This window comes from Haematobia irritans, chromosome 2 (assembly GCF_050003625.1).
Source record: "Haematobia irritans isolate KBUSLIRL chromosome 2, ASM5000362v1, whole genome shotgun sequence".
Lineage (NCBI taxonomy): Eukaryota > Metazoa > Arthropoda > Insecta > Diptera > Muscidae > Haematobia > Haematobia irritans.
In genome coordinates this window covers 201730602-201751803 of record NC_134398.1, presented here as the reverse complement: position 1 = coordinate 201751803, position 21202 = coordinate 201730602, and the positions used below count along the sequence as shown (strand labels likewise).

The 21202-nt window shown below is 25.4% G+C and overlaps 1 protein-coding gene across 2 annotated transcripts in view; it reads right to left on the bottom strand.

Moving 5' to 3' along the window:
• Nucleotides 1-2633: 2633 nt before the first annotated feature.
• The window catches only part of nub (nubbin), a 205919-nt gene continuing 187350 nt past the window's right edge, over nt 2634-21202 (bottom strand). Inside the window, exons 4-6 of one of the 2 annotated variants that reach the window (XM_075297173.1) lie at nt 7371-8832; nt 4088-4549; nt 2634-3347 (exon numbers count right to left, since the gene is read on the bottom strand). In XM_075297173.1, the coding sequence (XP_075153288.1) occupies nt 4258-4549; nt 7371-8832 (1754 nt within the window). In that variant the 3' untranslated portion in view covers nt 2634-3347; nt 4088-4257. The remainder of the gene's footprint in view (nt 3348-4087; nt 4550-7370; nt 8833-21202) is intronic. The other variant, XM_075297174.1, reaches the window with a different exon arrangement.

Genomic DNA, 21202 nt, shown 5'->3' with positions numbered 1-21202 from the left:
CTTTCTAGTACCGTGGTGCAATGGTTAGCATGCCCGCTTTGCATACACAAGGTCGTGGGTTCGATTCCTGCTTCGACCGAACACCAAAAAGTTTTTCAGCGGTGGATTATCCCACCTCAGTAATTCTGGTGACATTTCTGAGGGTTTCAAAGCTTCTCTAAGTGGTTTAACTGCAATGTGGAACGCCGTTCGGAATCGGCTCTTGTCACTGAGCTTAACATGGAATCGGGCAGCACTCAGTGATAAGAGAGAAGTTCACCAATGTGGTACCACAATGGACTGAATAGTCTAAGTGAGCCTGATACATAGGGTTGCCACCTAACCTAACCTAGCACCGCGTTGTTTTTCCTCCATCAGCTAAGTGTGTTCGATCACTGTAACTTCGTGTTCTTCACTAACAAACTCGTCCAGTGGATTTGTACGATCGCTCTAGTCTCATGTTCATTACATCGACATCTTTAAACTAGAAGAGAGTGATCGCATACCCTTAGATCAGCTAAGGGTATGCGATCACTCTAATCACGTGTTATGTAGCGACGTCCTTCCAATAGAAGGGTTCGATCTCTTTAGGCAGTCACTCGTAAGCGTGAGAAGAGTGACATTTCTAGTTTCCATCTATCCCTAGGATGTGTCATTAATCTAGCCAGCTATCTTAAGTCAGACGTCCGTTCTTACTTCGTCAACTGTAAACTAGAGAAGAACGACCTTTCTAGTGCCAAGTTTTTCCATCCACGTATTTCCATACCGTCATCTAGCCACGTATCTTTCATCCCCTGTCCATTGGAGGTCACGTATTCCTTATTTCATCAGGATTAAACTAGAGAAGAGCGACTTCCACCCATAAGAACGTTCCACCCATAACCTATGGGGGTGCGATCGCCCCAGTCGTATGTCGTATCCAGTTCGTCATCCGTGTATGACAGGTGTAACCTATCTAGTTCCGTTTTATTGTCCATCATCTAGGGTGTGCAATCATCATGTTCATAGATCTCTGGGAGCTTCATCTATCTACTAGATGTGTCCATACCGTCATCTAGCCCCGTATCTTTCATCCCCTGTCCATTGGAGTTCACGTATTCCTTATTTCATCAAGTGTAAACTAGAGAAGAGCGACTTCCACCCATAAGAACGTTCCACCCATAACCTATGGGGGTGCGATCGCCCCAGTCGTATTTCCATACCGTCATCTAGCCACGTATCTTCCATCCCCTGTCCATTGGAGTTCACGTATTCCTTATTTCATCAAGTGTAAACTAGAGAAGAGCGACTTCCACCCATAAGAACGTTCCACCCATAACCTATGGGGGTGCGATCGCCCCAGTCGTATGTCGTATCCAGTTCGTCATCCGTGTATGACAGGTGTAACCTATCTAGTTCCGTTTTATTGTCCATCATCTAGGGTGTGCAATCATCATGTTCATAGATCTCTTGGAGCTTCATCTATCTACTAGATGTGTATGATCTCGGTAGTCACCTTCCAGTCCGTTCCTTTTCAACTAGAAAATCGCGAACTAACCTAACCAAGTATCCTTCAGCTACACATCTCTCAGGCCGTCAATTGGAGGGTGCGGGACCTGTGCCGTCGTAACCGTTAGTCACACAAGTAGCAATTCCAACGTCAGACATCAACGAATCGATTACAACACCCTCTACATTCCCATACAGTTCGGAACTGTCCGAAGACCGACGGGTGTCAGTAGAAACCTTTACCGCACCTTATTGTTCCGGAACACTTTTTATAAATCTCATCATGTTTTATTAAGTCAATTAATTAAACATTTGATAAAAATCTCTTCTATTCTTTGTCCTCGGAAGGTCTACCATAGACAAAGGTCCGGAAAATACGTCTTTGCAGCGTATATCCAATGCCAGAAGAAATTTAGTGTTTAGTAATGTCTTGGGAAATTTGCAAGTACTCCGTATAGCAACAGAATTTACTGAAAGGAGATAAACCACCATCGAACCTATATTTGTGAATTTATTTTACATCCTGACATTTGCTTCGCAGAAGTAAGCAATGCGTCCCACACAATAGACAATTTTGTCATTGCCGTCCTTAAGGGAAGGTCGGGAAGGTAAACTTTTTTGAGTGTAAGACCTTTTGTTTGCTTATAAAATACAATCCACAGATCGGATTATATGGAGTCTAATATCAGACACACATTTGTACTAAGTCTGATATCGGCTTTTTAGGGTCGTTATGTTTTTTGACCCTTTTCGTATAATAATTTTCTATATCCCAATAAAATAAGAAAACAGTTGTAATTTTTTTTGTATATGACAATTTTCATTTATTTCACTTTTGATATTTTGTTTTTTTTTTTTTTTTAAATCATATTTTTTTTTGTTATATTAATTTTTAAAATATTATTTATACGTTTTTTCTGTTTTACATATTGATTTTTTTCTATTCCATACGATTACATTAAAAATTAATATTAAAGATTTAATTTTGTATTTTATTACAATTATTTCATCCAATGGAGAGACTTACAATCTACACAAACATTTAAAACATTACAAATTATTATCACAGTAAATATTTATTTAAATAAATATAACTATATCTATAGATTGATTTTATACAATTTTATTTTATTATTTATTATCTTTTTGTTAAGGGATGGTAAGAATTCAAAATTTTTGAAAATTAAAAAAAAATTAAATAAAAATATTTTTGTTTTAATTATTTTTTCTATGACTTTTCAAAAATTAAAAAAAGAAATATTTTTATTAATAAAATAGAGATTTTTATTTTTGGTAACAATTCAATAGTAATATTATCCAAATACATGTATAGGATAACATTAGTAGGAACTGTTTTGATGAGGGGATTTCATTTTCAATTTGGTTTCTTTGAAATTAAACAAAAAACAAAAATTCACCTATTCTCTTAAATTATTATTTGTTTATAACTATAAATTTAATGATTGTGATTTGTGATTCGTTTTGTATTAAATTCATTTTAATTTTTAATAAATTCATTTTGTGTTATTATTATTTTTTGATTTTCTTATTCTTATACTACTCCTATCATAGTGATCATAAACAAGTGTGAAGACTTATTCTAAATTACTCTTAATATGTTCTTTAGACCTTTTTTATTGTGAGTTTTCTTCTTCTTCGACTTATGTTTTAATTTTTCACATCTAGTAGTTATATAAATATTTCGATTTTTTTAATACTTATAACGATTTTTGATAAAAATTGTTGATGTTAAAAATTTCTAATTAAAATTATTAAATTTTTTTAAAAATTCAGAAATGTTTTGAAATTTAACCAAATGAAAAAAATTGTCTTACTTCTTTGACCGAAGATAATTTCGCAAATTTTAAAAAATTATCTTTCTGAAATGAAAAGAAAATAGAGAAAATAAATTAGAATTTTTTAAAATGAAATATTTGTGTTTATAGGGTTTTTTTGTCTATATCTAGGGTCAAACATATATGTGTATATACCGACACATAAAACAATATCACCAAAAAATTTCGAATTAAAATTTTAATTGAATTAAAAATAAATAACTTTATTAAATAATTTTTTTTTTAAATAAAACAAAAATCAATTAAAAAATTAGTAGTATCACAAAAATCTCCTGGAAATTTTATTTCTATAGAAACATCATTTAAACGTTTATTATCTATAGAAAATTCCCTGGAAATTTTATTTCTATAGCAATTTTCTGGAAGTTTTATTTCTATAGAAAATTTCTTGGAAATTTTATTTTTATAGAAAATTTTTTGGTTACTTTAATTAATTAATTTTTTAGTTGACGTTAAATATTTCCGCGATTGAAGAATTTTCAATTAAAAATTAATTGCATAATTTCGTGATTGAACGCAAAAAATATTTTTGTTTGTGTACTTAATATAAACGAAAATTTTACATTTTGAGCCTATAATAATTAGGCTTACCAAAGTCAGTTAAAAAATTTATGAATGTAATTAATCAATTAATTTATCTAATTGATTTTTGTTTTGATTAAAATCTTAATTTAATCAAATAAATATTTGATAGAATATATTTTTTCAAATTCCATCAACATTTTAATAAAAAAAAAAAAAAAATACCAATAAAATATTCTTACCTTTTGATCTTCACATTTGCTGTTACACCAAAAATTCCATGATTACAGGAAAAAATATTTACATAAATATTTTGTAGATTTCTCTTTGTTTATAATAAACAAAAATTACGATTGCCTCAATGCCCATAAATGGTGCTAAATGCACCATCACTAGTTATTTCTCTGTAACTTTACATCATCATATATGGTGATTCATCACCATTATCGGGACTATCCAAGGAAGGATTTATACGTTTCTCTTTTTGTCGACGATTACAGAACCATACACGTACCACCTCTTTCTCCATACACAAACGATCGGCAAGTTGTGTGATTTCTTCACTTGTAGGCTTTTGATTCATCATAAAGGATTTTTCCAAAGCTCCTCGTATAGAGGTTTCAATGGAGGTACGTTTCTTACGACGACGACCCATAATTTCAGGGGTTGTGACTGTGGTCTGCAAAGCTGCAGGATCGAAAATGCTGCAAAAGGACAAATAAATGAAATTTGGGATTTATTTAATGTATTTTAAAATAAATAATTCAATTAAAATTAACTAAACTAAATTAACACAAATTTCAAATAAAAAATTGTGGAAAATTTTAATTTTAAATTTAAATAAAAATAAAAAAACTTCGTAATTAAAAATTTAAATAGAAACTAAAATTAAATATAGGTTAGGTTAAGTACAGTGGCAGCCCGGTATTTCAGGCTCACTTAGACTATTCAGTCCAATGTGTTACCACAGTGGTGAACTTCTCTGTTATCACTGAGTGTTGCCCGATTCTATGTTAAATTCAATGGCAAGGGACATCATTTTTATAGCCGAGCCCCAACGGCGTTCCACATTGCAGTGAAACCACTTAGAGAAGTTTGGAAACACTCAGAAATGTCACCAGTATAACATTATAATTAAAATTATGGAAAATATTATTTAATTTTAAATGTAAAGAAAATTAAATAATTAAAAATGAAACTTTATTAAAATTAAGATAACTTTAAAATTAAAATTATGGAGAACATTATTTAATTTTAAATTTAAATACGTATAAAAATGTGAACTAAAATGAGATTACATTTATAATAAAACTAATAATAAATTGTAATTAAATTTTTTACATCGCTCATAATTTAACTGAAATTAAACTTAACTAAATTAAATTGCGATAAATTAAAATGTTAAACAAAATTAAGATCAATTTCAAATTAAAATTTTAAAAAATATTTTTAATTTTAAAGTTAAATTAAAAAAATAAATTAAAATAATAAATATATTATTAATTACAATTCTAAATGCGAGCTAATTGCACATGCAGATTAAGGAATTGGTATTATTATGCTATTGAAAGAATAATAATAAAAGAATAATAATAATTATTTAAAAAAAATATTTTTAATTTTAAATTTACATAAAAAAATAAATTAAAATAATAATTATAATTATTAAAAAAAAACAAATATTTTTAATTTTAAATTTAAATAAAAAAAATAAATTTAAATAATAATTATAATTATTATTTTAATTTAATTTTTTTATTTAAATTTAAATATAAAATATTTTTAAAAATTTTAATTTGAATTAGATCTTAATTTTGATTAACATTTTAATTTACCTCAATTTAATTTAGTTAATTATATTATAATTATCATTATAATTATAATTAAAACTAAAATTATTAAAATAAAACTTAAAATAATTAATTACAGTTAAAATAATTAAATACAGTTAGAGTAATTAATTAAAATTATGGATTATATTTAATTTAAATTCAAATAAATATCATATTTTGAATTGAAATTATAATAAAACTAAAATTCAAATTATGATCAAATGAATTGAACAAAATTTAATTAGATTTTTTGCATCGTTCGTAATTAAATTGAAATAAATTAAAATTTAGATAAAATTAAAATTAAAAAAAATATTCTTTAAAATTATTTTAATTTTTTATTTAAAATTAATTAAAAGTAAATTAATATTTCTTATTAAAATTTAAACTAAACTAAGATAAATGTAGAATAAAATTTTTTTGGAAAATATTATTTAATTTTAATTTAAAATGAATTTAAATCTTTTAAATTTAAATTATTTTTTTTTAGTTAAAACTAATTTAAAATTAAAAAATATTTTTCATAATTTTAGTTTCAAATTTATCTTAAATTTGATATAAATTATAATTTTAATTTACTTCAATTTAATTTACTTAAGTTAGTGGAGTAAGATAAATTAAAATTCAAATTAAAATTTTAATTGAAAATGAAAATGAAAAAAAAAAATAATTTTAACAAAAATTAAACTAAATAAAAATAAATAATTCAAAGTAACATAAAACTAAAATTCAAATTCAAAATTATAATTTTAGTTTACTTCAATTTAATTTACTTAAGTTAGTGGAGTAAGATAAATTAAAATTAAAATTTTAATTGAAAATGAAAAAAAAAAATAAATTTTAACAAAAATTAAATTAAATAAAAAATAAATAAAGCAAATTAACATAAAACTAAAAATCAAAAAAAAAAATTTTTTTTTCAAATAAATAAAAATAAAAATTTTAAATAAAAATTAAGACGATGTTAAAATTAAAATTGTGGAGAATATTATTCAATTTTATTTTTAAATAAATATTAAAATTAAAATTTAAATTTAAATTAAAATTACAGCAAGAGCACAAAATAAAATTGTAATAAAATTAATTTAACTAAATTAGATTACAGTTTATGAAATTCATTTCATAGACTTGTCCTTATGCTTTTATCGTTCGTAATTTAATTGACATTAAACTTAAATACATTAAATTGATATAAACAAAAATAAAAAATTTTATTATGAAAAATATTTAAATTATGAAAAATATTATTTATGTTTTCATTTAAAATAAATTTAAATTTTAAAATAAAAACTAAAACTAAATAATATTTCCCATTAAAATTAAATGCTATTTTCCATAATTGTAATTTTAACTTATCTCAAGTTTAATCTATAGTTTAATTTACTTCAAAATTAAAATTGAAAGAAATTAAAATTAAATAAATTAATTTCTATTTAAATTTAAATTTAAAATAAGTAAGTAAATTATGGCAAATATTATTTAATTTTAATTAAAAACTAATTTAGTTTTAAAATTAAAAATAAAAGTAAATAATATTTTGTCTAATTTAAAATTATTTGACGTTTAATTTTCAATTTAATATACGAGTAGTTAAGTTAATTTAGTTATGGAAAATTTCAATTTAAATTAAATGAACTAAAATTGAATTGAACTAAACGAAATTAAATTAGAAATTCCTCTTGAATAAACTTACCCTCCTGTCGCCTGTATCGTTCGATCGGCATCATCCAACCATTTCTGCAGCAAAGGCTTCAGCTTGCACATATTTTTAAAACTTAAATTCAAAGCTTCAAATCGTGATATGGTTGTCTGAGAGAAATCATTGCCATACAGCTTTCCCATGGCTAGACCCACATCGCCTTGGGTGAAGCCCAATTTGATGCGTCTTTGCTTAAAAGTTTTGGCAAATTGTTCCAATTCTTCCAAATCCGTGGTCTCTTCGGGTGATGCTTCGGGGGCCCGTGTCGCAGCTGCCATACTTTTGGGCATTTGAGGCGTTTGTGGTCCACTCGGTGTATTGGGCGTCAAGAGGCCACTAACTTTTAGGCTACTTGATGATCCTGAGGGTGGTGGAGTATGTTGTGAATTGTGTAACATATGATGACTACTCGATCCAGTGTACAGAGGTAATGGAGAGGTGGCAGGACTTTGTAGAGGACTCCTTTGCAGGGGCGTGGACGAATGATGGGGATGCTTCATATGCAAGGATTGTTCATAGGACATCGGATGATGCGGATGCGATAACATTTGTTCTGATTCTGTTTTTATCATTAAAGGTGATTGTTGTTGTTGCTGTTGTTTTTGTTGATGCTCTTGTTGTTGGATTTCTTGTTGCTTCTGCAAAGCTTGCAATTGCTGAGCGGCCTGCGACAAAGCTTGCCTTTGCAAAAGGAACTGGGCTGTGGCCACCTGCGCTGCCACTGAGGGATCATCAGCGGGTCCCATACCCAATGAACCACTACGTAGGATATCCAAATAATTTTGAAATTGTTGTTGTAGAGCATGTTGTTGTTGTTGCAACACCTGATGGAATTGTGAAAAATCCTGCGATGACAATGGCCCTCCCAAAGCAGCCTGAGCCAGAAGGGGATTGGTTATACCCAAACCAGCAGCAGCAGCGGCAGCCATCTGGGCCTGTGGTGATCCTAAGCTTGGAGCTAGAACACCCAATGGACTATGTGTCAATGGTGGCAAAGCCATAGGTGTTGAAATGGAGGGCATACTTGTGGGAATTGCTGCTGCGGCTGCTGTTGGCTGTTGACCATTACTGGAGGGCTTAGCTGATTTCAAAGACAATGGAGGTGATTGAGAACTGTGGCGGGAATTTTCACTGGTTAAATTTAAAGCTCCTTCTTCTTCTTCTTCTGCTCCTACCACCCCCACCTCCTCGTCCTCTTCACCACGATGATTCACATGGGCTTTCATTAGTTTTGGTGAATGAGCCGATAGTGGTGGTGAGGCCAATGATGGATGCAGATGATGATGCTGGTGATGATGAAGCGGTTGATTTAGGGCATGTAAAGGATGAGGCTGAAAGGCAGACATTTGACGCCTTTTCACAGCAGGATGTGAGAGATCCATGGATGGGCTTTCAGGTGAACGACAACGGTCACTTGAATGGCCCGCACTAGAGTTATTGTCATCACAATCTGAGCCTGTAAACGAAAGAGAGGATAAAAAAATGGGAATATTAGCATATTTTGTTAGCTCCAAAAAGGTAACAAGGATATTTTAACACTTTTTTCATTTTAAGAAAACACGTGTGTTTATTTTTCATTTCCCTCTTTGCTAAAATTCTGAACATCAAAGTTATGGTAATTTTCTTTGTAAACGCCTTTTTGCATATATTTCTGTATTTTTATTTTATTTTTTTTTTCTATCTGAACTATTTTCAAATGGTTTTTGGTCAATTTCAAGCTTGACTGCTTTTCAAGTAAACATAATTTCCCTTTTACCCCATTTCCTTGAGAAGGATTGGAGAAGGGAATGGGAAGACTTTTTCTAGACTTCCCAAAGTCCAGTTTCGGAAAGAAAAAACCTCATGAAATAGGGATGTCGATAATGATTTTGCTAATACCCTAAGGAAATTCGATTTTTCTAATACCCTAAGGAAATTCGTTTTGGGACCGATGGATTTTTTTTCGTTGTGTTTGGTATGTATGGCATAGGCATAATATTAAGGAAAAATTTTCTTTAAAATAAAGACATTTTTAACTAAAAGAGAGTTCATAATCTTTATTATTATTTTATATTTTTGTTTTTTTTATATTGAATTGAGGCAACAATTCTTTGAAATTTATGGCCCTCAATTAAAGTCGGATGGCCTCGAAGTAAATAAATAAAGAAAAATATTTAAATTTAAGGAAATAACTTCGTAAGTTAACTCAGATATTAAATTGATTGCAGATATTTTTTTTTAATTTTATATCAAGACTTAATTTCTTGAAAATAAAAAAAAATTAAAAGAAAGTTTAGGACACAAAACGATTTGTGGCCGTCCATTAAAATCGCATGTCCACGAAGTAAAGAAAATATTCTTCAAAAAACAATGTATACTTAATTTATACAAATAATTTATTTTATAATTATAGATATTTTTTTAATTTAATATTAAATACATATTTATTTAAATGAAAAACAAATAATTAAAAGAATGATCATAATCTTTGATTTAACATTTTTTTCCATTTTATTTAGGCCACATATTGCATTTTAATTTCATTATTTATTTTTATTTATTTAAAATAAAAACAAAAGTGATTAAAAGTAAGTTCATAATCTTTGCTTTAAAAATTTTTCAATTAAATTTAGAACACATATCTTTGAAATTTGTGTCCCTCCGTTAATGTCACATGTCTTCGACGTTAGAAAAATTTTCCTCAGCATAAAGAAAAACTACTTAAATTTGAAGAAAGAATTTTTAATTTAATTGAGATTTAATTAAAGATTTAATATCTTTGGATTACAGATATTTTTTTATATAAAAAAAATAGAATTAAATTAAATAAAAAAAATAAATAAAGGATTGCTCATAATATTTGCTTAAAATATTTTTTTACTAAATTTAGGACACATATAATTGAAATTTGTGTCCCCCCCGTCAAAGTCGGATGTCTTCGAAGTAAGGCACAATTCCCTCAAAACAATTGATGTTGAATGAAATAATTTGCTTTAAAATTTTTTCAATTTGATTTAGGACACATATCTTTAAAATTTGTGTCCCTCCATTAATGTCACATGTCTTCGACGTTAGAAAAATTTTCCTCAACATAAAGAAAAACTATTAAAATTTTGAGAAATAATGTTTAATTTAATTGAGATATTAAATCTTTGGATTACAGATATTTTTTAATATAAAAAATATAATTAAAATAAATAAAAAATAATTAAAGGAATGCTCATAATATTTGCTTAAAACATTTTTTTTTACTAAACTTAGGACACATATAATTGAAATTTGTGTCCCCCCCCCCCGTCAAAGTCGGACGTCTTCGAAGTAAGGCACAATTCCCTCAAAACAATTGATGTTGAATGAAATAATTTGCTTTACAATTTTTTCAATTTGATTTAGGACACATATCTTTAAAATTGGTGTCCCTCCGTTAATGTCACATGGCTTCGACGTTAGAAAAATTTTCCTCAACATAAAGAAAAACTATTAAAATTTTGAGAAATAATGTTTAATTTAATTCAGATATTAAATCTTTGGATTAAAGATATTTTTTAATATAAAAAAGTATAATTAAAATGCATAAAAAAATTAATTAAAGGAATGCTCATAATATTTGCTTAAAACATTTTTTTTAAATTAATTTAGGACACATATAATTCCAATTTGTGTCCCCCCGTCAAAGTCGGATGTCTTCGAAGTAAGGCACAATTCCCTCAAAACAATTGATATTGAATGAAATAATTTTTTAAGTTTTTTTTGTGATTTGATTTGATAATTTTTGTTTAATTTTTTAATTAAAACGAAATTTCCTTAAAATAAGAATTTTTAATCGAAATAAAGTTTATAATATTTACTTTAACTTTTGTTTTATTAAATTTAAGACACAAGTCATTGAAATATGTTAATGTCACATGTCCTCCAAGTAAGGAAAAATGTCCATCAATATGAAGAAAAACATTTTAGTTTTAAAGAAATAATTTTTAATTTAACTGAAATATAAAATTTTTGGATTACAATAAAAAAAAGTTCAAATACAGGCTAATATTTAGTTTGAGGATTTTGCGTTTTTGATGTAATTTGTTTTTTGTGTGAAATTAAGAAAATATTTTTTTCTGTTCTGTTATAATTTTGATTTTTAAACTAACATTAATTTGTACATGAACAGCTTTTGTTAATACAATGACAAAAAGATAATAAAAATTCGATAAATGAGATTTATATCTTAATTATATCTAGATTTAAAGCTAACTTCCTTAAAATGTCTTTAGTTTAAAGAAGCCGTCTTGAAGCCAAAATCCTTTAGAGAAAGGCCAAATTCTTTGGATCCAACTAAACTTTTTATTTGAGTGTATTATTCTACCAGTATGGCATTCAATCTTATTACACTTTCTTATTTGAAAATCCATTTTGTTATCCCTATTCCTCGATTTTCCGTTTAAATGAATTTTCATGTTTTCTTTTCATTTCATTTGGGGCCCAAGTGAAACTAACAAAAATTTAGAATTGCAAATTTTCTCCAGTGTGTTTGTTATGCTTCGATTTGTATAAATTTGCCATACAATTGATTTGGCATTTGCTTCAAAATAGTATCAACAAAAAACTCAAAAAAAAAAACAAGACGCATTTGAATATTTAAAATTCCACCCTCGTTGTTGGTCACATTGATGTCGTAGTAGACGTACGTCTGCTATGATGTCCATGGTTTGTTTATTGGCTTTCAAAAATTTAGCACAGTTTTGTATGTCAGCAACCCTTTTATTAACTCCCCTTAAAATGAAAAGGTCCTTTGCCAGTTTGTCCTGGAATATGGAAAATTTTGCCTCATTTTTCAAACCAGAAATTTACTATTCACATATTTTGTTTTCTCTCGTATGACCATGACATGGCCTTTATGGTTAATAAACCTTTCCATTCCCTCCCTTTCCTCCTCCCAAAATCGCCTGGCGAGTCCTTCATAATTGTATGCATCAATGGGTGCCTTTTTGCATATGTGGTCTCATATTATTTTACTTTTTTCGTCCATGGCATTCAGCATAAAAAAACATCAATTTTGATGACTTCTTCTACTTGAATGGCTATGGACATTTTCCATCGTCCATATCTGGTATATGGTTTATTAAAGCGTTGTTGATTTTTTTTTGGTGCTTGTTTGTTGGGTTATAGGAATTTTAGCCATCAATTTGAGGTTTCATATGGTTCTTGTTTTGCCATCATTTGGTGTGGTAGATTCGAGTGCCACATTTTCATATATAAAAATTCTACGTGTGGTACGTGCATTATTTGTTATTCAGATGATGTGCAAATTTATGTTGTTGCCAATACTGACCAGCACTACCATAAGCGATCGACCCCATCATTGGCGAAAAATATAAACTTCTGTGGGAAGATGGGGGAAGAGAATTTAAAGCGAAGCAAATAAATGCATATAAGCGATATGATAAAATTGGGGAAATGTGTGGGTTCAGAAAAAACAAAACACACAGGAGCGTAAGAGAAAAATGGGGAAGGGAAAATATTTTATTTTTTGTAAAGAAAAACAAAAAATTATTTTAATTTAAGTTTTTGTATAAATTAAAATTTTAGTTTCATTTTTAATTGATTTTAAATTGAATTTAGGGGGGGCGGGCTAGGGGAGAGAATTTATAGTGAAGGTATAACATATTTTTTTGTAACAAAAACAAAAAAATTAGTTTTAGTTGAAGTTTTTTTATACATTAAATTTTATTTTCATTTAAAATTTATTATTTTAAATTTTAATTAATTAATTAATTTTAATTTATTATTTTTATAAATTTTAATTTTAACTGCAATGTTAATTTTATTTTTATATTTAATTTTATTTATAATTTAAACAGGAATTTTAATTGTTATATAATGTTAACTTTATATTTAATTTTAATTTTAATCTTAATTTTGTTGTTATTTCTAATTGCAATTTAATGTTTTGCATTAAAACTTAAATTTAATTTTTTTGTTTAATTTTAATTTCTACCTTATTTCAAATTTAATTTTAATTTAAATCTTAATTTTATTTTAATTTTATTTAGTAAATCAAAAATATAAACTCCTGGACAAGGGGGGGGAGAGAATTTAAAGTTAAGCAAATAAATGGAATGAGGGAAAAATATATATATTTTTTATAAATTTAAATTTTATTTTTATTTTCATTCTACATTTATTTTACTTTTAATTTTATGTTTAATTTTAATTTTAACAGGAATTTTTATTGTAATATTATCTTAACCTTATATTTAATCATCTTAATTTTGTTTTTATTTTTAATTTTAATTTAAACATTATGTAATAAATCTTAAATTTGCTCTTTTTCTATTTAATTTCTATTTTGTTTCAAATTTAATTTTAAAATTAGGTTTATTTTAATTTTAATTTTATTAAATTAATCGATAATATAAACTTCTTGATCAAGGGGGGAGAGAGAACATAAATTGAAGCAAATAAATGGAAAAAGGGAAAATATTTTTTTGCAACAAAAAAAAAAGATACATTTAATAATAATCTTAATTTTGAGTTTTACTTTAAGTTAAAATTTATTATTATATATTTGTTTATTTCATTCAACATTTTTGTTTTAATTTTATTATTTTTTATTTTAATTTAATAATGTTTACCATCTTTTTAATATTTCCACGCCTCTGCAATTTTGGTCACTTTTTATTATGATAACATTTGCTTGGCTCTCTTCCCCCTTTACACATCATATCCTCGATTGTCCTGCATGTAGATTGTACAACATTATTATCATACTTATTGACTGGCATCAGTTGTGTTCTATGAATTTTACATTTTTTCTCATGTGTTTGCTTAAACATATTATTGAGAGGGGGAAAAATGAAATGGCCACTTTTCCCAACCATCAAATACAATAACCATTCAAGAGAAAGGAAAAAGGATAAACAAATCCCTAGTAAAACAAGACCTTAGTAAAAATTTCTAAGGGTCGTATATTCTCCTTCCATCTATAGTTTGGTCATGTATAATTTTTGCATAAAATATATGTAAATTTTCATTTTCAATATCATGGCTAGTGGTAAACTAGGCAATGACCAGTGAACGAAGCAAACCAATATTGTATGAGCAAAAAATCTAAATCCATAGAGCAAACCATAAAAATCACAGTTTTATATGAAAACGAGTACCGAAAGGCCCAGAAAATGAAATGAAACATTCAAGCAAATCAAAAACACTCTGAATAGGAAAATCCAAGAATACTAAATAGCCTATAAGAGACCAAGGCTAACTTTGTTTTTTTCGGGGTGGTGGTAGTAGTATTTCAATGGGTGTTGGCAATGAGGTGTAAATGACCTTATGAATACTAACTAGATGGTTAGTTAAATAAATGGTATCAGAATGAGATGGGGGGAAAAACTCCGTTTGAAAAAAGAGATTCGATTTAAGCTACTGAAAACAAAATAAATCTTAAAGTGGATTATTTTTTTATCGAAATGAGTGAAAAGCGTAAAGAAGATTATTGATTGTGTATATGATAAAATATTGGGAATTTTTTTTTGTTTAAATTAAGGACACCAATCTTTGTACTTTGGACCCATCCATTGACATTGTAAATCTTTGACAAAAGGCTTGATTTGTCTTAAAATAAAGAAGAAAAATTTTGATTTAAGAAAATCTGGCATAATAAATTTTTGGATTAAAGATAGCAAAACATTTTTCTTTAATGTATCTATTATAATTTGAATTTTTAAACTGACATTTATTTGAACGTGAATAATACCTTTGTGAATATATCGCAAACAGAGATTGAGTTTCCCTTTAAGAGAGGGTCAAAATCTATAGATCAATGTAATTAATTTTTGTATGTGAGCAGACAAAAAATATTTGCGTAATATTAAAAATTTAAATCAAAAGAAAATTTATAATATTTACTTCAAATCATTTTTTCTAATAAATTTAGGACATGTTTGGTAGATGTTTTGACGTTTAGGTAGATTGAAAAATATTAACGTCCAACTAAGAGGTACTTCAAAAATTTTCTGAAAATAAAATTTTGGAATAGAAAAATTTTCTATAGAAATAAAATTGTGACAAAATTTTTTGTAGAACTAAAATTTTGACAAAATTTTCTATAGAAATAAAATTTTGACAAAATTTTCTATAGAAATGAAATTTTGACAAAATTTTGTATAGAAATAAAACTTTGATAAAATCTTCTATATAAATAAAATTTTGACCAAAATTATCTATGGAAATAAAATTTTGATAAGATCTTCTATAGAAATAAAATTTTGACAAAATTTTGTATAAAAATAAAATTTTGATAAAATCTTCTAAACAAATAAAATTTTGACAAAAATTTTTCTTAGAAATAAAATTTTGATAAAATCTTCTATAGAAATAAAATTTTCCACGGAAATATGATATTGATAAGATCTTCTATAGAAACAAAATTTTGACCAAAAATGTTCTATAGAAATAAAATTTTGACAAAATATTCTATAGAAATACAATGTTGACAAAAATTTTCTATAAAAATAAAATTTTGACAAGATTTTCTGTAGAAATAAAATTTTGACAAAATTTTCTATACAAATACAATTTTAACAATAGAAATAAAACTTTGACATAATTTTCTATAGAAATAAAATGTTGACAAAATTTTTTATAGAAATAAAATTTTTACAAAAATTTTCTATAGAAATAAAATTTTGACAAAATTTTTTATAGAAATGAAATTTTTAAAAAATTTTCTATAAAAATAAAATTTTGACAAAATTTTCTATAGAAATAAAATTTTTACAAAATTTTCTATAGAAATACAATTTTACCAAAACTTTTTATAGCACTAAAATTTTGAGAAAATTTTCTACAGAAATCAAATTTTGATAAAATCTTCTATAGAAATAAAATGTTGACCAAATTTTCTATGGAAATAAAGTTTTGATAAGATGTTCAATAGAAACAAAATTTTGACAAAAATTTTCTACACAAATAAAATATTATATAGAAATACAATTTTGACAAAAATTTTCTAAGAAATAAAATTTTGATCAAATCTTCTATAGAAATAAAATTTTGACAAAATTTCGTATAGAAATAAAATTTTGACAAAATTTTTTATAGAAATAAAATTTTGACAAAATTTGCTATAGAAATAAAATTTTGAAAAACTTTTCTGTAAAAATAAATTTGAAAAAATTCTATAGAAATAAAATTTTGACAAAATTTTTTTATACAAATAAAATTTTTACAAAATTTTCTATAGAAATAAAATTTTGACAAAATTTCCTATAGAAATAAAATTTTAACAAAATTTCATGTAGCAATAAAATTTTTACAAAATTTTTTATAGAAATAAAATTTTGACAAAATTTTCTATAGAAACAAAATTTTGACAAAATATTCTATAGAAATACAATGTTGACAAAAATTTTCTATAAAAATAAAATTTTGACAAGATTTTCTGTAGAAATAAAATTTTGACAAAATTTTCTATAGAATTACAATTTTAACAAAATTTTGACAAAAATTTATGTAGACATAAAACTTTGACAAAATGTTCTATAGAAATAAAATCTTGACAAAATTTTTTATAGAATTAACATTTTTACAAAAATTTTCTATAAAAATAAAATTTTGACAAAATTTTCTATAGAAATAACATTTTTACAAAATTTTCTATAGAAATACAATTTAACCAAAACTTTTTATAGCACTAAAATTTTGAGAAAAATTTCTACAGAAATAAAATTTTCTATATAAATAAAATTTTGACCAAACTTTTCTATGGAAATAAGGTTATGATAAGATGTTCAATAGAAACAAAATTTTGACAAAAATATTCTACACAAATAAAATATCCTATAGAAATACAATTTTGACAAAAATTTTCTGTAGAAATAAAATTTTGATAACATTTTCTAAGAAATAAAATTTTGATTCAATCTTCTATAGAAATAAAATTTTGACAAAATTTTTCATAGAAATAAAATTTTGACAACATTTTCTATAGAATTAAAATTTTAATAAAATTTTCTATAGAAATAAGATTTTATAAAATTGTCTATAGAAATAAAATTTTTACAAAATTTTCTACAAAAAAAATCTTTACAAATTTTTTACAAAAATAAAATTTTGACAAAATTTTCTATAGAAATAACATTTTGACAAAATTTTCTATAGAAATAACATTTCGGCAAAATTTTTCAATAGAAATAAGGTTTTCTATAGAAATAAAATTTTAACAAAATTTTCTATAGAAGTTAACATTTTGGCAAAATTATCTGTAAAAAGAAAATTTTGGCAAAATTGTCACAAAAACAAAATTTTGAGAAAATATTCTATAGAAATAAAATGAAAAAATTTTCTATAGAAATAAATTTTTGACAAAATTTTCTATAGAAATAAAATTTTGACAAAATTTGCTATAGAAATAAAATTTTGAAAAACTTTTCTGTAGAAATAAAACTTTGAAAAAATTTTCTATAGAAATAAAATTTCGACAAAATTTTTTTATAGAAATAAAATTTTTACAAAAATTTGTACAAAATTTTTTATGGAAATAAAATTTTGACAAAATTTTTTATAGAAATAAAATTTTGACAAAATTTGCTATAGAAATAAAATTTTAACAAAAATTTTCTGTTAAAATAAAACCTTGAAAAATTTTTCTATAGAAATAAAATTTTGGCAAAATTTTTTATAGAAATAAAATTTTAACAAACATTTTCTATGAAAATAACATTTTTACAAAATTTTCTATAGAAATAAAATTTTGACAAAATTTTCTATAGAAATACAATTTTAACAAAATTTTCTATAGCAATAAAATTTTGAGAAAAGTTTTCTATAGAAATAAAATATTAGCTAAATTTTGTATAAAAAAAAAATAAAAAAAAATTTGACAAAATTTTCTATAGAAAAAAAATAGATATAAAATTTTGACAAAATTTTCTATAGAAATAAAATTTTGACTAAATTTTCTATAGAAATAGAATTTTGAAATAATTTTCTATAGAAATAAAATATTAGCTAAATTTTGTATAAAAAAAAATAAAAAAAAAATTTGACAAAATTTTCTATAGAAAAAAAATTTGAATGATTAAGTCAATATCTTTAAAAATCTTAAGTTTCGTGTTAGGTCATTCGTATGCATCCAGGACTATCTGAGTCCATTATGAGTCTTTCTCTTTTTGATGCAAGCTAAAATCGTTAAAACATGTAAAACATCGACAGAATTACAATTCAACGGATACTTATGTATACACCCAAATAATTCGTCGCTTTTGAAGTAAACTTTTAAATTAGATTTTTTAATCTGGTGGAATTTTCTGTAATTTTTTAAATGGTTTTTGGCTCGAGTGGCAACCGTGATGAAAATTCGATAAATGAGATCTGTGTGGTAATTTTATTGATCCTAGATTTAAAGCAAGATAGGTCACTAAAAAGTGACTTTTTTACCTTTTTTTAATGAGAAAAGAATCTATTTTGTAATGCATCTGTCTCCTTAGCTCACTTGTTTTTATTCCCCTTTTTTGGTTTCACCACCTAAAGACTTAATTAACGTTAATTCATATATTCCCCTACAAAAGAAATCCAGCTGTTCTAATCAAATTTAATTTTCATTGAAATTTCCATGCAATCCTTTTCATACAACTAAGATTTTCTTTGTGTATTTTTTTTTCGAAAGGATAGCCTTTGAATTTTAACATAATCTTTGAATATGGACATTTGAAAAAAAAAAAACTCAAAACGTTTGCTTACCAACCATTGTTGACGTGTGATAAATTTACGATTCAACATTGTCCAAGCACTAAAACTCAATGTTCAAAAAGGATCGTTAGAATGTTACAGCTTGTAAAGAAAACCAAAACCAATCTAAACCATACAAGTCAATATCCATCCTTTTGGTTGCAAACACACTGGAACAGGGAGCATCAATGCTCCATATTAACAACGAAGAAAAAGTTGAAAACATCTGCTGACGATTTACCGAATTGAATCAATTTCGATTTAAGTGTGCCATACAAAAACGACATCAGTTATTATTATGTGAATACAGAGACATAGAGATAGAGAGAGAGAAATAGAAAGATATAGACATAAGGTTAGGCAACCAAAACAAGACAAACAAAAGAGGTACGATGGACGGACAGACGTAAATTGAAATACCAGCAACTATTTTTGGTTTTTGGTTATAAATAAAAAGTAAATGACAATATTTAAAAGAACTCCCCTTAAAATTTGGAATGACTATACCAACAATTTTCAATTCAACCCTTCTCTCTAGTTCTAGAGTAGAATTGACGTTGCCTTTTTGAATCTTGTCAAACGACAAAAGTGTGCCAAACATGAGCTGTAATTTATTAGAGGAGTATATTTAGTAGTCAATTTTTCTAAGTGATATCTTTAATGGGGATTTAAGTACTTCCCAAGAAAGTGATATTTTCAAGAGAGTGTTGAGACATTCTAAAGAAGTGTCAAAACTTTGAGAAGGTATTGTAGGGGATTGAGTTGTTTGTTGTAAGGAAGTTGAGGAATACACAAATAAATTAGGGAATTTTTTTTATTTGAAGGATTTGAGGAATTTAAGACCAACGAAAAGTATTAGAAAATATACTGAAATAAGCTTTTTCAAACAATTTTAAGTAATAGAATTATAAAAATAATACAAAATGTAAGAAAATAGAAAATAATGATGAGAAAATATATATTTTCAAATGAAGTCTTATTTATTTGATTATAACCAAAATTAATAAAGTTTTGAGCAAATTTTCTATAGACATAACATTTTGACAAAATTTCTATAGAAATAACATTTTGACAAAATTTTAAAGACATTTTTTTATAAAAACATATTATTAGTTTTTTTAGTTGACCTCTGGAATTTTAAAATTTTGTGAGTATTCGTTTGGCTAAGGGTCATGAAATAATGAAAAATGCTGATGTTATTGTTTTTCACTACTTTATTCTTGAAATATTGCTATTCTCGGATATTTCGATACACCTTCGATACCCATCTCCAGCGAGTTATTACATTTTACAAAGTTACAGACTTTCTCCTACAAAGTTCATGTCTAACTGAAATATTTTTTGAGAAAAAAATTTATAGAAATGATATTTTGAGAAAATGTTCCCTAAAAAATAAAATTTTAAGGAAATTTTCTATAGAAATTATATTTTGACCGAATTTTCTATAGAAATAAAAATTTGAGAATTTTTTTTTTAGATATAAAATTTTGAGGAAAATTTCTATAGAAATAAAATTTTGATCGAAATTCTCTATAGAAATAAAATTTCGATAAAATTTTGAAAATATTTTTCTATACAAATATATATATTTTGTTTAGCAATTTTTTTAAGAAAAGATATTTTGAGAAAGTTTATTATGAAAATAAAATTTTCAAAAGTTTTTCTTTAGAAATTAAACTTTTAGACAATTTTTTATAAAAATAAACTCTTGAGGAAATTTTCTATAGAAATAAATTTTTGACAAAATTTTCTATAAAAGTAAAATTTTCTATAGATATAAAAATAAGAAATAAGAAAATAAGATTTTGAGAAAATTTTCAAAAAATTGAGAAATTTTTCTTTAGAAATAAAATTTAGAGACATTTTTTTTTTTATAGAAAGATACTGAGACAAATAAAAAGTTTGAGAAAATATTTTATAGAAATGATATTTTGAAAAAGTTTTCTATAAAACAATGTTATATTTTTTTTTAGAAGTAAAATTTTGAAAGATTTTTTTGAGAAAATTTTTTATAAAAATAAACTTTGAAGAATATTTTTTACAGAAAAAAAAATCCGGAGAAATTTTCCTATAGAAATAAAATTTTGTACATTTGTCTATAGTTATAAAAACAAAAAATAAAATTTTGG